The sequence below is a fragment of the Macrobrachium rosenbergii genome, chromosome 18 (assembly GCF_040412425.1).
Source record: "Macrobrachium rosenbergii isolate ZJJX-2024 chromosome 18, ASM4041242v1, whole genome shotgun sequence".
Classification (NCBI taxonomy): Eukaryota; Metazoa; Arthropoda; class Malacostraca; order Decapoda; family Palaemonidae; genus Macrobrachium; species Macrobrachium rosenbergii.
The window spans coordinates 6,266,843-6,282,608 of NC_089758.1; the positions used below are offsets into that span (position 1 = coordinate 6,266,843).

Consider the following 15,766-nt stretch of genomic DNA (forward strand, 5'->3'; position numbering starts at 1 on the left):
CCAGTTTTGGCACGTAAGCTCTCTCAATTGTACTTAGTGAAAACCAAGTTTTCCATGGAAACAAACCGCTCCGTTCTTCAGGTCTAACTCGGGGATCGGATGGTGACCCTCAACATGGAAGATGCGTATTTCCACATTCCAGTACATCAAGACTCCAGGAGGTATCTTGTTCCAGCTTTCAAGGACAAAGTTTTTCCAGTTCCGGGCTCTCTGCTTGACTATCGACAGCCCGCAGGAGGTATTCACCAGGGTTCTCGCCCGATAGGTCATTGGCTCCACCTGGAGGGAGTTCGGATTTTCCTTGTACTCGACGACTGGCTACTCCTGTTCATCGTCAAGGGACCGCTGCATGGAGGACCTTCACAGAACCCTAAGGTTAGCTCGAGCCTTAGGGGGATTCTGGTAAACACGCTAAAGTCGAGCTTAATTCCTTCGCAGAGGATTCTTTATTTGGGGATGACTCTGGACAGTCTAGCTTGGCTTTTCTGTACCCTAAAGGGTTTCCTCCTGCCTTCTTACGGTGGAGAAGTTTCTCCTCCTGGACAGTCGCTCCGCCCGTCCAGTGGATGGCTCTCCTGGGAAGTCTGTCGTCAGTGGAGCACCGTCAGAGTAGGGTCGTTCTACACATGAGACCCTTGCAGTTTTTCCTGAAGAGTTCTTGGGACAGAAGAACTCAACTGGACTCCACGATCTTCAACGTTCCCCCCGACGTCAAGAGACATCTTCTTTGGTGGAAATCGCCAGAAAGACTTTCGGAGGATCTTTGGTGGAAATCGCCAGAAAGACTTTCGGAGGATCTAGATCTCCTCGCTAGCCTAGCTCCGTGAAATAGGTAGCTATGTCGGATTCCAGCTTCTCTGGATCTAGAGTTTGCGCAGGGAATTTGTGCTCTGCTAAACTTGTTAAACTTAAGTACGACCGTCACTCTTTGTGTACGGCCTGTAGGGGTCAGGAGTGTTCCCAGGAGAACACATGCTGTGAGTGTATTGAATGGGGTCAGGAGTTTTGGCACACGTACACATACTTATCAAGTCAGCACTGTTCGTGATACAGTACAGTATTGGCATTATAGATAGTACAACAGTCAGTTAACAGTGTTCACCAGGTATTTTGCTACATGTAAGATTCAGAACCAACTGGACTAATAATTGGTGTAGTGGGAAAATTTCGTTTTGTTCATGACACTTACCTGCCAGATATATATATAGCTGTATTTCTCCGAAATCTGACAGAATTTCAAAACTCATGCACACGCAGTGTGGCCAGGTGGTTAGTACTCATTCCCGCTGGCTGGGAGACGGAATCGGGAACCATTCCATTTTCTATTCAGATTTTCTCTGTCGCCGGTACTGTTAACATCTGTTACAGTACCTCCGCCTCTGGATTTCGTTAACTTGCTTATTCCACTTAAGTATTCTCTTGACTTTTGGTTTTGATTCTTGGACTGTGGATTGGCACACGCTTTTTCTGGATTGTTGTGGATTTTGCTTATGACCTCTCTTTAACTATGTCTGGTTCTAGTTCTGCTAGTTTCCGTGTATGTTGTATGAGTGATTGTAAGGTGAGGCTACCGAAGGCTTTGGTAGACCTCACTCTGTTTGTTTGAGGTGTAGGGGGCATGTTTGTCTTATAGATGATCGATGTAAGGAGTGTGAACCTTTATCGGATGCGAGCTGGAAGTCTTATGATTCGTATGTTCGCAAGTTGGAGCGTGACAGGGTTAGGAGGTCTTCCTCCAGGAGTGTGTGCAAGAGTCAGGTTATTTCTCTCCTGATAATCCCAACGTAGTTGATGTTGCACCTGTCCCTGTGGTTTTGCCTTCGGGCCCTGATATTGTGTCTGTGGAGGGTTCGGCCCTGGCGCAGATCATGAGTTCTATCCGTGCGCTCGAGAACAAAGTGACATCTCTCCAAAGTGCTGTGAAGTGTAGTGCTCCCCAGTGTTGTGGAGGGGCGCCAGATCGGCCCCATAATGCTTCTAGGCCTGGACCGCTGTCAGACTCCCAGGACTCAGGGAGAAGGCATGTCGAAAGCCGCAAGAAGGTTACGGGGCTTCCCACCGATCTGACGTCCCTTCGGCAGTTCCTGTTGTCGCCCCAGGCTGCCAGAGATCGTGCTTCAGCACGCATTCTCAGGACTGCTTTTCGCCTCCTCCGAGGCGCCCTCCCACAACCAAGGGTGGAATTCTCGTGGGACTCTCGCCCTCTCAAGAGGAGTTGTGTTCAAGAGGACGCTGCTCGTCAGTCTTCTTCGTCGGCTAGCTATTTTGATGCCTTTCCACCGCAGAAGAAGTCTAGGATTTCGCCTGATGAGGATGTTTCGAGCGCCCAGCCGCTCTATGGAGAGAACCTTTCTTGCTCCTGTGAGGAAGAAGAAGGCGCCCTCCCCATCGCCTTCCCATAGGATTGTCTCTCCTCCCAGACAGGATTCTTCGCCTTCTAAGAAGATTTTGTTGGAGATGCAGCGACAGTTGTCTTCTCTTATTGCTGAGAAGGACTCTGCTCCTCGTCGTCGCAAGGACTTGACTTTGCCTGTCAAGAGATCAAGGAAGTCTCCTTCTCCTGCTCCGCTCGCGCCTCCTTCTCCTGTGTCGCCGCCTTGTCGCCCTGTTTGCTCTCTTGCGCCGTGACGCTCGCTAACAGGACGCCCGCGAGCTTCTTCCCAGGACGCCGGCCGCTCTTCAGGACGCTTCTGTTCAGGACGCCGCAGGGACGCCTTCCGTTTTTTGGGCGTGACGCCTGTGACGACGCTCTTCAGGGCGCTCTCAAGACGCTCCGCTGGACGTTCCTTCGGTTGCTCTTCAGGACGCCCGGAGCATTCTGTTTCTTCTGAGAAAAGAAGATCCCTTCTTCGGATTGGACCTCAAGGCCTTCGCCCCTAAAGTGTTGGGTGACTCGCTTGTTTGCTCCCGGCTGTGGCGGAGAGGTTTCTGCCGATTCGGATCCTGCTGAAGTCGAGCTCCTCCTGCTTCCTCTTCTTCGGACTACCAAGTTTTGACCAGCTTGCTTAAGGACTTGTTCGGGACAAGTTTAAGCCTTCGGCTCCTCTTTCTCCTCCTTCTCAGCTAGCTTCCTCCAAAGCTAGGAGAGCTCTGGTTTTTTGAAGATGACTTCTTCTTTGGCGACCAAGAGGGCTTTCAAGAAAGTCAACATGTGGATGGAGGAACGGAAGTCCCATGGCAAGACCTCTTTCGCTGTGCCTCCGTCTAAGCTTTCAGGCAAGGCTGGTATGTGGTATGAGACGGAGAAGATCTCAGCCCTAGAGTTCCTTCCTCTTCTCAAGGGGATTTTACCAGTCTTGTCGACGCCTCCCAGAGGTCTCATCTGCCTACTGCTAAGGTTTCTGGACCTTGTCAGAGACCGACCATCATCTCAAAGGTCTCTTCCGCACCATGGAGGTGTTTAATTTCTTGGACTGGTGCTTGGGAGCCTTAGATCTTAAGCTTCAAGCTCGGACTCTATTACTTTGGGGAGCTCTCTAGTGTCCTTAACTGTATGGACAAGGCAGTTAGGGATGGATCTGAAGAGCTGGCGTCTCACTTTTGGTACGGGCCTCTTAAAGAAGAGGGCCTTGTTTTGTGACTTCACTGCTAAGTCTGTCTCCCCTTCGCAGCGGGGCAGAATTATTGTTCGCTCCTTTGTCCAACCATCTGTTTCCCCAGTCCTTGATTCGGGACATTTCCGCTAGTCTTAAGGAGAAGGCCACGCAAGACCTGTTGGCTCATTCTTCTAGACGTCCTCCAGCTCCTTCTTCTTCTTCGTCTGCTTCAGTTTTGTCAACCAGGAAGAAGAAGCCCTTTCGTGGAGGAACTTCTTCCTCTAGATCGTCTCCGCGAGGAAGAGGTTTCACCAGAGGAGCGGCCCCCTCTAAACCTAGGGGAAAAAAGTGACTTCTTTCACCTCCAGACACCTGTAGGAGCCAGGCTTTTTTATTTTGCGGAAGCCTGGAGAACACGAGGGGCGGACGCATGGTCTCTAACTGTCTTAGAGAAAGGTTACAAGATCCCCTTTCTCATGTTTCCACCCCTTTGCACGTCGCCCAGGGATCTGTCGCCGTCTTACCACCGAGAGAAGCAACAGATTCTTTTGGACCTCCTGGAGCAGTTGTTAGAAAAAAGAGCCGTGGAACAAGTTCTGAAGTTGGATTCTCCGGGTTCTACAACAGGCTTTTCTTAGTCCCGAAACAGTCGGGAGAGTGGAGACCGGTCCTAGATGTAGCGTCTTGAATCGCTTTTATTTCAAAGGACAGATTCAAGATGGAAACGCCTCAGTCGGTTCTAGGGGCCTTAAGACCAGGGACTGGATGGTCTCTCTGGACTTACAAGATGCGTCTTTCCATGTTCCCATTCATCCTCAATCAAGGAAGTACCTGAGATTTGTGCTGGGGGACGAGTCTTCCAGTTCAGAGCTCTCTGCTTGGTTTGTGCACCGCTCCCATGATCTTCACGGTGATCATAAAAACGTTGCGAGGTGGCTTCACCTGGCGGGTGTTCGGTGTCATTCTACCTGGACGACTGGCTCATACGAGCCTCTTCTCGGGAGAAGTGTCTGGAGGACCTGACTTTCACACTGAATTTGGACGAAGTCCTTGGGACTTCTTGTGAACCAAGAAAAGTCCCATCTGATCCCGACGCAGTCCATCGCTTATCTGGGGATTCAGATGGATTCAGTGGCTTTTCGAGCTTTTCCATCCCGAGAACGGCAACGGCTTTGCTTAAAAAGTTTCGTCCTTTCTAGGGAAAGAAACATGCTCGGTGAGGAATGGATGAGTTTGCTGGGGACCATTTCCTCGCTGGAGAAGTTTGTTTCCCTGGGAGGCTCCATCTCAGACCTCTCCAGTTTTTCTTGGCAGAGAACTGGAGGGACAAGGAGAATCTGGAAGAGATTTTGACGATATCTCCTTCTGTCAAGGATCATCTGAAGTGGTGGTTCGACCCCTTGAAGCTTGCAGAAGGGGTTTCTCTTCACCTTCAGAGCCCCGACCTAGTGTTGTTTTCCGGACGCGTCCAGGGAAGGATGGGGAGCAACACTAGGAGGAGGAAGTGTCAGGCACCTGGAGAGGGGAACAGGTGTCCTGGCACATAAATCTCAAGGAATTGGGTGCTATCTTTCTGGCTCTTCAATTCTTGAAGCCCAAGTGGCAGGCAGAATTGTCCAGGTCAATTCGACAATACCACAGCTCTAGCGCACCTCAAAAACAGGGGGTACTCGATCTGCTCCCTGTTCATCCTTGCGAGGAGATCCTGCTCTGGACTCATGCTCGAAGGGTCACTATTCTCACGAGGTTCATTGGGGGAGTGGAGAATATTCGAGCAGACCTTCTCAGTCGGCAAAATCAGCTGCTACCGACCGAGTGGACTCTTCACAAGGAGGTATGTTTAGAGTTGTGGAGAATTTGGGGACGTCCTCTAGTGGACCTCTTTGCCACGTCCAGGACGGCAAGACTTCCTTTATTGCTCTCCTGTCCTAGACCCAGGAGCGTTAGCCATAGACGCCTCCTCTGGGACTGGAAAGGACTCGACCTTTACGCTTTCCTCCCTTCAAGATCCTGGGAGAAGTGATAAGGAAGTTTGCAACGTCAGAAGGAGCAAGGATGACTCTAATAGCCCCTTCTGGCCAGCAGCGGATTGGTTTCAGAGACCCTGTCCTTCCTAGTGGATTTTCCAAGAACGCTTCCATTGAGGGTGGACCTTCTCAAGCAGCCGCATTTCAAGAGGTTCCACCAAAACCTCTCCGCTCTGAGTCTGACTGCGTTCAGACTATCTCAAAGTTGGCCAGAGCAAGAGGCTTTTTCGAGATCTGTGGCAAAGGCCATCGCCAATGCCAGGAGACCTTCTTCGAATGCGGTCTACCAGTACAAGTGGTCTGTTTTTAGAAGATGGTGCAGGAGTAAAGGAGTTTCCTCGTCCCACGACCTCTGTACCACAAATAGCTGACTTCCTTTTTATCTTAGACATAAGAATAAACTGGCAGTCTCGACTATTAAAGGGCTATAGAAGTATGTTATCGGCAGTTTTTAGACACAGAGGCCTGAACTTGTGCGATAACAAGGATCTTCACGATCTATTAAGATCCTTCGAGACTGTCAGAATTCCTCAACTCAGGACACCTTCTTGGAATCTGGATGTTGTCCTGAAGTTTCTTATGTCTAGTAATTTTGAACCTCTGTCTTGGCTTCCTCAAAAATGTGACAAGAGAAAAGCTGTCTTCCCTAACGGCTCTGGCGACAGCTAAGAGGATCAGTGAAGTGCAGGCTATTAGCAAACATATTGGCTTTAGGGGTCCTAATGCTGTATGCTCCCTAAATCCTTTGTTCTTAGCCAAGAACGAGAATCCTTCAAACCCTTGGCCCAAATCTTTTGAAATCAAAGGTTTGACGGAAATACTTGGGCAAGAGTCAGAAAGAGTCTTGTGTCCTGTCAGGGCTCTTAAGTTCTACTTAGCCAAGACCAAGAATACTAGAGGCTCATCGGACAATCTGTGGTGTTCGGTGAAGAGACCTGATCTTCCCATGTCCAAGAATGCCTTAGCATTCTTTTTAAGAAGTGTTATTCGAGAGGCTCATTCCTCCTGCCTAGAAGGTGACATGAGACTTCTGAAAGTAAAAGCTCATGAAGTTAGAGCTATCGCGACTTCGATGGCTTTCCAAAAGAATATGTCTCTGAATGATATTCTTGGTGCTACCTTCTGGAGAAGTAATTCAGTGTTCGCTTCGCATTACTTGCGGGATGTGAAGACGACATTTGAAGACTGCTCTTCGCTGGGACCGTACGTTTCCGCAGACACTATGTTGGGAGAAGAAGGCAATACTCATCCTATCCTTTAGGGGTTAGGTAGTATTTTTAATCTTGTTGTTGTCTATTTCTGGTTGTTGGGTGGCCATTGAGGTGGACATCCCAATTTTTTAGCCTATGCTAGGTACTTTTACCTTAGATAGGGCGGTCAGGTGGTTGGTCGTTGCTCCTTCTCCCTTGGACAGGTCATCTGGATCTCTCCAGCTTTATAGGTCCCTACCTTGCTGGAGACTCTGGATTAGCAGAAGCAGGCTTGGGTGACAGATAACCTCGAAGTCAGCTATGCTAACAGGTAAGGAACCAAGGCGTCATTCGCCTACATTTATTTGTTTCCTAAATCCTATTCTGTCTCTTCCCACCTCCTACGGTGGGATTCAGCTATATATATATCTGGCAGGTAAGTGTCATGAACAAAATGATATTTTAATGATAAAATAAGGTTTGTTCATACTTACCTGGCAGATATATATACTTTTAGTGCCCTCCCGCCTCCTCTTGAGACAGTGGCACTAGAAAATCTGAATAGAAAATGGGAATGGTTCCCGATTCCCGCCTCCCAGCGCGGGAATGAGTACTAACTACCTGGCCAGCACTCATGTAAAGCCATGAGTTTTGAAATTCTGTCGGATTTCGGAGAAATACAGCTATATATATATCTGCCAGGTAAGTATGAACAAACCTTATTTTATCATTAAAATATCATTTTTATTCTTCGATACATACACGGTTACTATTGGTAGGTCACACAAAACTTTTATAAAAACCCATACAATAAATTTGGTAGGGGCAAAAAAGATAGTTTATTCTAATAATGCAGTGGAAAGAAACATTGAGTCTAGTTTGATAAAAGAAAGCTTTTGTAAGAATATGCATATGAATCAAGGCATGTCTAAACTCAGTCCATTAATTTCACAAGAAATGTTTAAATGTTAAGGATGGTAGTTGACTGAGGAAAATGGTAAGTGGGATACCCTCATGTTGATTAGTACAGATTTATAGGTACAGTAGAGACATGGGGTGTCACAAAGAAAGTTGATTAGGTTAGATATGATGTGGCTACTAAAAGCTGATGTATAGCTGGACTGTAACACAAAATACTTTTGCAGTAGATCTCTGAATATCAACAGTTTGTTTTGAAGAAATTGCTCTGAACTCAGTGATAAGATAGGCCCATGCAGTACAGGTAATGGTATGTAAGAAAATATTTAGAATTTTTTTTTTTAGAATTTTTAATATAAAGTTACCCTTGCAAAGAATTAGTAAATTATGAAGGCATAGTGCATGAGGAAAAATTTTTTTTTTTCAGTAATTCTTATTTTTCTTTTCCCTTCAGACAATTGAAGATTTCATCTTGCTGATTGGCACATTTGTAGCTTTTGTAGCATTCATTTTATGGTGCTGCTTTCCAATTGTGCCCAAGGAATCCAACCCCCCTGCTCAGTATGACACCCAGTACTCAAAATACAAGAAAACTGATTCTTATGATGATAAGATGTGAAAGCCATACTCACACTTCTGGTGTCACAGAGAGGTGAAGCTCTCACTCAGAGTACCTACGACTTTATGTGAGGCTAGCATCTTTACAAGATGAGTTACAGCAACTTAAACATAGCTCCTTTTGGCATGTACCTGGATGGGACCTGGCTGTGAAACTGGCTAACTGTAGATGGATCGAGGTTACTGGTATGTTCTAGACAATGAAGGAAGTCTTTTTGCAAGGGGGAATTTAAAGAAGCTAGTAGTATACTAATAGTTTTGAAAGCTTAATGCGGGAAGAAAAAGTAAAACCTAATTCTGAAATTCTCATGAGTAGCTGTTTAGGCCACATTCAGATGATGTTATAATTTTAAATTATGGGCAACCTGTTTCTCCATTTCATACAATTTAGACAAGATTTCCAGTGTTGACCAAACATTCATGATTTTGCTGACGTGTAAACTTTTGCGAGCTGCTGTTATGAACAGTTTCACCTAAATGCAAGGTATGGTCATGTGTGGGGTATTTGGTATTACTGTATTTGTTTGTGTCAGGTGACAGAATGAGAATATGGTATCTTTTGATATTGTTTTTATCTCATTGTTTTAAGGCCTGTGATCATGATGGATTCTCATTTATTGGTTCAGATAAACTCTTATGAAAGATCAAAATGCTTTACTTGGTTAAGGAAAAGCTTAACTTGACTAGGAAAAAGCCATATGTTTATGTATCTTGTTAGTTACAAAGTCAGACCAGGTATGTACATGTATTTATTTATTGGACTTTAAAGAGAAACCATTTCTAAAGAAGCAGCATTTTCAGTCTGTCTTAATTTTATAATTACTCTATTTACTAAGGGTTATGCTAAAAATTTTTAATATTTTTGTCTTACTGATATTGATATGCGATAATGCTCTTGTACTTAGAGGTAGCTAAGCTCGTTTGATGCACCAAAGAATCGATGATGCATATGGTTTAAGAATTTATGTAAATTTTTTATAGATAAAATGAGAGTAGATTGAGTGGTTCTGAATCAAGAGGAAAATGTCAAGGTAGCAATGAATTTTCTCTTAATGTTCAGAGTATTTCATCATTGTCATTAAGTAATTTTGGTTTTAGACTTTCAATTTGGAGACAAAAAAATTGTGGTCTTATTAGTTTAGTGGCTGTGATGGTGGAAAATAGGAAACTTGCATTTTTTTTGCAATTTATATCTGTATCCTAAAAAAATTTGCAGCATAGTGTTCATTGTAAAAATAAGAGGGTTCTTGAAACAAGATTGCTCGTAGCATTTGGTTTGTCATGAAGTCTTTTCATTGGTGCTGATTAATTAACTTATTAAAATTTTGAATCTTTGGTAATGGTCACATATGCAAATTCAGTAAGTTTTAAAAGGCATTATGGGTAATGATAGTGTCATAAATTGATGATGCTTAGTGATAAAAATACTTCCAACTGCTGGTGGTATTCCGTGATTATTTTAATTATGCGAAAGGACATTATGTTCACGAGCTAATGAAATGAAGGAGCTTGGTAATTCTAGTCGGTTCAATATCAATTTAAAAACTGATTTTAGAACTTTGGCAGCATCAAGAAAAAGAGGGCTAGTCATGGTCTTTAACTTTTGTAAGAGTTAGTTACTTAGGTATGGCATATGCTTGCGTGCATCATGGTTTGTTATATTGTTGAATTCTGATGAAGAATATGTAATGCTTAATGTTTTGTACTTGGTTGATTAAAAACCTGATGATAAGCTTGTGGTCAAATGTTTTGTATGTCTGATTCTTATTGTGATTTGGAAATGCTTTATATATACGGTACTTCTAAAGCATATACTTACAAGTGTTCATCAAAAAATGGAGATCCTTCTATGAGCTATTGTTTTATCAAAAATGTTCTGTTTAAGAGGTGAGATTCCAGGGTTGGAGAATGTTTTGCAGGTGCACCTTCAGGCTCCATTGCTATGTGCTGTAGTTGGTTGGAGGTTGTAGGTTTTCCCATTATGCAGTATATGTAATATGTAAATAGTGTACAGGATAGAATGACTGGTGATTAGTGGGATTATAGAAAGGATGGGAAATTAAACATCATGGGGAAAATAAATGCAGCCATCTCTCTGTGTATGCAAGGGTGCATTGCTTAACAGTCATCCAAAACAGACACAGTCATGATTAAAAAAATATCCCTTCTCTAAAAATCTTGATATTGAAAGTTATTTTGTTCATTTTAATATACTGTTAGTAAAGGTTGAGAGAGAAATTTTTTTTTTTTCAAACATGAATCAAGAGTTGCAGAATAACATGAAAATTAGAATTATTGGCTAGTTTCTTAGAATACTTCATGAACTTGGCTGCCTTCATCATGAATTTGAAGCATATATATAAGAACTGTATAATTAATAATAGCTTAGGTTTTCATAATGTGCAAGTGAATAATTATGAGTAATGGAAAAGTTACTTGGGAAAAATTGCCATATCAGATAGCAGTACTGATGTGGTGTATGAAGATTTATTGTTTTTATTTTCTTTCCATTTGTTCATTTTTGTTCATAATTTTACTAGTTCAGAAGGTGGTAACTCATTCATCTACCTTACATCATATCAAAAGGAATGTTTTTCATAACTGTATGGAGCTTTATGCTAGTACTTTTCTTCCACTGTTCCTTTGCAAGAGTGTCATAATATGACTAAGGCCATTTGGATATTTTCTTATGCTTTTCATCGTTGTGGCAACGCTTCTGGGTTAGTTACAAAGGATAGTTTAACCAGACTGCTGAGCATAAAATCCAAACTTTCACAGGGCTGGCCATTTTGTAATTGCAGAACGTACAGTAATCAGTAGAGGGAATACCCGGTTTCATCTGATTTTTTTGTTTCTAATGCTTGTTCTAGAATGTTTGAAGACAATTTCAGCTTCACAACTTGCGAAGAATCTACTGGGGATTTGCTCAGATGACCGGACCATTTTTTGTAGGCAAAAATTACACTGATCAGTTGGAAACAAAAGGAAGCATGCACAGCAATTATTGTACCTATCAAAATCCTGCTAACTCATTAGTGTGACACAAAATGTTCTGGCTAGGATACTGTACTTCAAACTTGCATATCCCAAGAGGTGGCTTTATTTGAACATTTATCCTTTAATGTGATTGTGACTCACAATATAAATTTTAAAAATTACCTATTAAGATTAAGAATTAGACAATGATAGGTGGATGCACAACAGAATAGGGTAGTGTATGATGAGCTCCCAACCCCCATTTGATTCTCGGGATATGGTAGATGAGTCACCCTTACTAAGTTTACTTGCTGTAGTTTTATGTATGGTAAAATAAGTTTTCTAATCTTCCAAGAATTTTCATTGTTGTAATAAATAGTGGAAATTGTTGTGAGTATTATTCAACACCTAATAGAGAACTTGTTTACACCAAAAGTCATAACATCAGGTACGTTTTGTTTTTATTGAGATAATCATTTGATTGTACTTGATTCAAGAATCTTGCTTTGAGATATTGGTGTGTTGCTCCAAAATTATAAGTGGCCTTGCGTTTCCTTTCAGTCTTGGATTGTAATTCTCATTTCTGTAACCTTTGGTTGTTTCAAGATGGTTTAGCATTTGTTTTGAGGCTATACATTATTTCTTATGGCTTGCAGTAAAGTAAAATGGGGGGTTAGTTGGTGACAATGTAAATATTTGTTTCAGGTTTAAACTACAACATATTGTTTTGTAATGTTTAATGTTCACCAGACAATTTTGTCATTTTAGCATAAATAAAAAAGGAATCTCTCTCTCTCTCTCTCTCTCTCTCTCTCTCTCTCTCTCTCTCTCTCTCTCTCTCTCTCTCTCTCTCTCTCTCTCTCTCTCTCTCTCTCACACAAAAGTTAACTCAGTTTTTACAGGGTTTTCAGAATAAAATGAAACCATTTGGTTTTGATGATATTGTCAATTGAAGGAGAATGCTGTTACTATGTTGACATGTAGCTGATTGACACTGTTGGACTGATTAGACATTTTGCATAAATTGTACATTGGTTTGAAAGTCAAACTGCTTTTAAAGAGATTGAAAGAAACTTTAAATGTTTTGACCTTAATGCACATTTCTTGTCACATTGCTTTATGCTGCTGTTGCAGGTTTGAGGATTTTAAATTTTTGTGTAGATAACAAGGCTTAAAACGAAATAAATCTTCGCTACAAGAACAACTCTACACAATGTGTGTCTCTCTTGGTGTTTTCTGAAGTGTGATGGTAACTTTCACTTTATACAGTGGATGGTAACTTTCACTTTATACAGTGGGTGGGACATTTAGCATGTAGTATATCTTTCTTTCAATCTGGATGATTAGTCAACACAGTTCGAGGTGGAGACAAGTTCTGTTGTCTTTGTTTTCTTAAGTGTGGTTTTTCTCCTTAGGTGGGCACTTGTTATCTAAGGGCATTATTTCTTTGTCAATTTGCCAAGTTTGCATATTTCGATCTCCAATATGAGCTATTTTTTTCTATTTTATAATCTTCTAGCGAGGTTGAGCTGTTTATTCATGTACATATAAGACAAAAATATTGTAATAAACAAGAATCTTGAGAAACTATATTTTAAGAAGGTATTCCCAGTGGCAGTAGTATGAACATAGCATTGCATCTTGATGGATTACATTCCTGTAGGAGGTTCCAGAGTTACCTTTGGTTGGCTTTAAGATACTTGATTATAGAATGGCAAGAATTCCCCTCCCCATTTTATGATACTAGGGGATTCTTAATAATGGAAGCCTTTAGAATTGTGGTTTTTTATGTTACGTAAGTTATGTCAGCTGTTGCATTTTCATATGGTTAGAGAAACCCTACGTAACTGTTGACATTGCAACCATCCCTGCAGTCTAAGTATCGGACCTTTACTGTTGTACTCTTTTTAAGATCACAAAATTAGTTTTTTGGTATCACTTTTTAAACTACTGTACTCAAAATTGTTACAGTATTTTTTTCATTGCTAGAAGATTGCCAGTTGGGTGCCAGACTTGTGAATTGGCTGTTCTCTATTATGTATGTTTTTTCTCTCCAACATGGCTCCGGTTGCTTGAGTAAAGTGAATTATTGCACTCTAATTGAAGTGACAAGGGAAAGTTTCCATGACATTTAGCACTGTAACAGTTGGATCCTGTCACACGAAAACTTGATACTGGGCTCCATGAGTGAGTCTTACTTCCTGTTTTCTGGCATTATATATGAAGAAATATTCATTTGAACTGTAATGTTCTTACTTTGTACGTAATGGTATGTTGCATAAAAATTCGTTTACCATGTTGTACTTTTTGTAATTACTAGACAGATACAGTACTGGAAAATTTTAACTAATTGTATTCTTAGTAGCAATAAGTATGAGAAACATGTCATGACGATTGTTATAGTATAATGTTATGTTATGGCATTATACCTATCACTTATAACCTTAGAGCTATATAATCTGATACAGGTTTATGAGGTTTTCTGTAAATTTTCATGGCCACAGAATTCTGAAAATTTGGTAGTTTTGACTTTGGCTTGTGATTATAGCAAAGAAACCCTCATAGCTTGTCTTTTCATAGTGTGTGTGTGTAAGATAACTTTAGATACTAACCTGTGAAATTTAACATTCGGATAGAAAAGAATTTTGATGCAATGTGATTTAAACAAAATTATTAGTGCAGTGGTTAGTGAACAGCTAGTATAAAAGTATTGTTTGATAGTTTCGAGTTGGTGAAATAGTCCGAAGACAGTTATATTTCAAATTATGTTCTTAGTTCTAAAACCTCGGACAATAGGATAGATGTAGGAAGCTTGAGAGATAGCTGCAGCATGATAGCGCATTATCATCATAGAAAGGCTATCACATCAGGCTTGGATCATAGTCAATTTGCTTTTAGATGCAAAAGTAGCCTGCTACATTTTGATGATCATTTACTATGCAGTGGTAGGTACTATATAATCTGAACAGGAGTCATTATTGGGTATTAAGTTGTAGGTGTATCTGGACATGTTATGCTGTTGTGTTCCCGCTTAGTTTTTTATATATGATCTTAGCAGTTTAGTTCAGGGATTTATGCTCTTTTTGTATGTGTTTTTGTGAATGTGTGTGTCTTCTTCTGGTTATTTAAAACATGATAAAAAATAATTGATTTGGAGTTTGTATGAGATCTCGGTGATGTGAATATAGTGATCTTCAAAGTCTGATATGTTTAGTCTTGGTAAAATAGTATGTTATGAATCTCTAATACTGCATCTTATGTAGGTGCATTAACATAGTTTCTTTGTAAGTGTTCTGTGTAAGTGCAGAAGTAAAGGGGAGAAAGGAAATAAAAAAGGGAAAGCAAGAGAAAAGGTCAAGTGTAGAGATTGAAAAAGATATAGGAAGAGAGAGGGATCTAAATTTGGAGTCGTTGTACCACTTCTTGAAAAATCCCATGTAGTAGGAATCATAGAAGATTGAAGTAGGAGAAAACTCCAACCCCTTTTGGTTCAAAAGGTAATTTTCATTGAAATTACCAATACAGAGATTGCTTAGTTACGTGTTGACACAGTACTGAATTGTGCTTAACAAGTGCGAGTTGTTTTCTGAAGAGGAGAAGCACAATCTTCCTGAACAGAACAGGTAGCAGAGTAGTACTTGATATGTAGCAGTGAGATTGAGAGGACCCTATTCAATGTGCAAACATTCACATAGACCAAGCCCAAAATGGCATTACTGTACTTACTAAAGACACCTCTGCAGAATGGAATGACAAAAATCAGACAGGGATACTGAAGATAAGAGAAGTCTTGTTCAGTAGAATATTCTACAAATTTCAAGTGAAAATGATTAAACAGTAGTTAATGTGTAGTTATAGAGTTTACCTAGGGTCACAGGACATTTTGGAAATTTAATTGGCTATTGAAATATTGTTCTTGACATTCCTGCATTCTTTTTGGGCTTGGTGAATGCAACTGAAGTTGAGTCAGTACATCATTACTGAATAGTTCACTGAAGTAAATCAACTTGTACCAAAGGAAAAATCACATTTTTATTTTGTGGAGTATTGATCAGTACTTCAGCAAGTGTTTCCTTTGGTATTCAAGGATTTTTAGTGCAGGTGATACAGAGGCCAATGAGGAAAACCTACCTCTCTATCTCAAAGTACAGGGTACTTATTCTAGGAATCAATATAAGTAGTCCTAAGGACATCTGTTGTACATGGTGTTACCTTTTAAACATATCATTTACTTTTCTTACGAATTACAATTGTTATTTCAGTACATTTTATAGTACTGATTTCTTTTGCAAGTTTTGGAACTAGGTAACAGTTTTAATTCTCATGTACATATAATTCAAGAATGGTATACAAAGATAAGTCTTCCATTTCACGTAATGGATAATTGGACATTAACTTCAAATTATTTTGCAGTTATATCAGATGAGCATAATATAGGTTGACAGTGAATAACAAATGGCTTTTTAACTTTTGTGAAATCACTTTTATCTTAAGTTTACCC

At 41.0% G+C, this 15,766-nt stretch overlaps 1 protein-coding gene across 2 annotated transcripts in view; it reads left to right on the forward strand.

The window, feature by feature from the left end:
* LOC136848061 (uncharacterized) overlaps positions 1 to 11,653 on the forward strand; it is a 38,060-nt gene extending 26,407 nt beyond the window's left edge. For both annotated transcript variants that reach the window (XM_067120205.1, XM_067120206.1), the window contains exon 3: positions 8,126 to 11,653. In XM_067120205.1, the coding sequence (XP_066976306.1) occupies positions 8,126 to 8,290 (165 nt within the window). In that variant the 3' untranslated portion in view covers positions 8,291 to 11,653. The remainder of the gene's footprint in view (positions 1 to 8,125) is intronic.
* Positions 11,654 to 15,766: the final 4,113 nt, after the last annotated feature.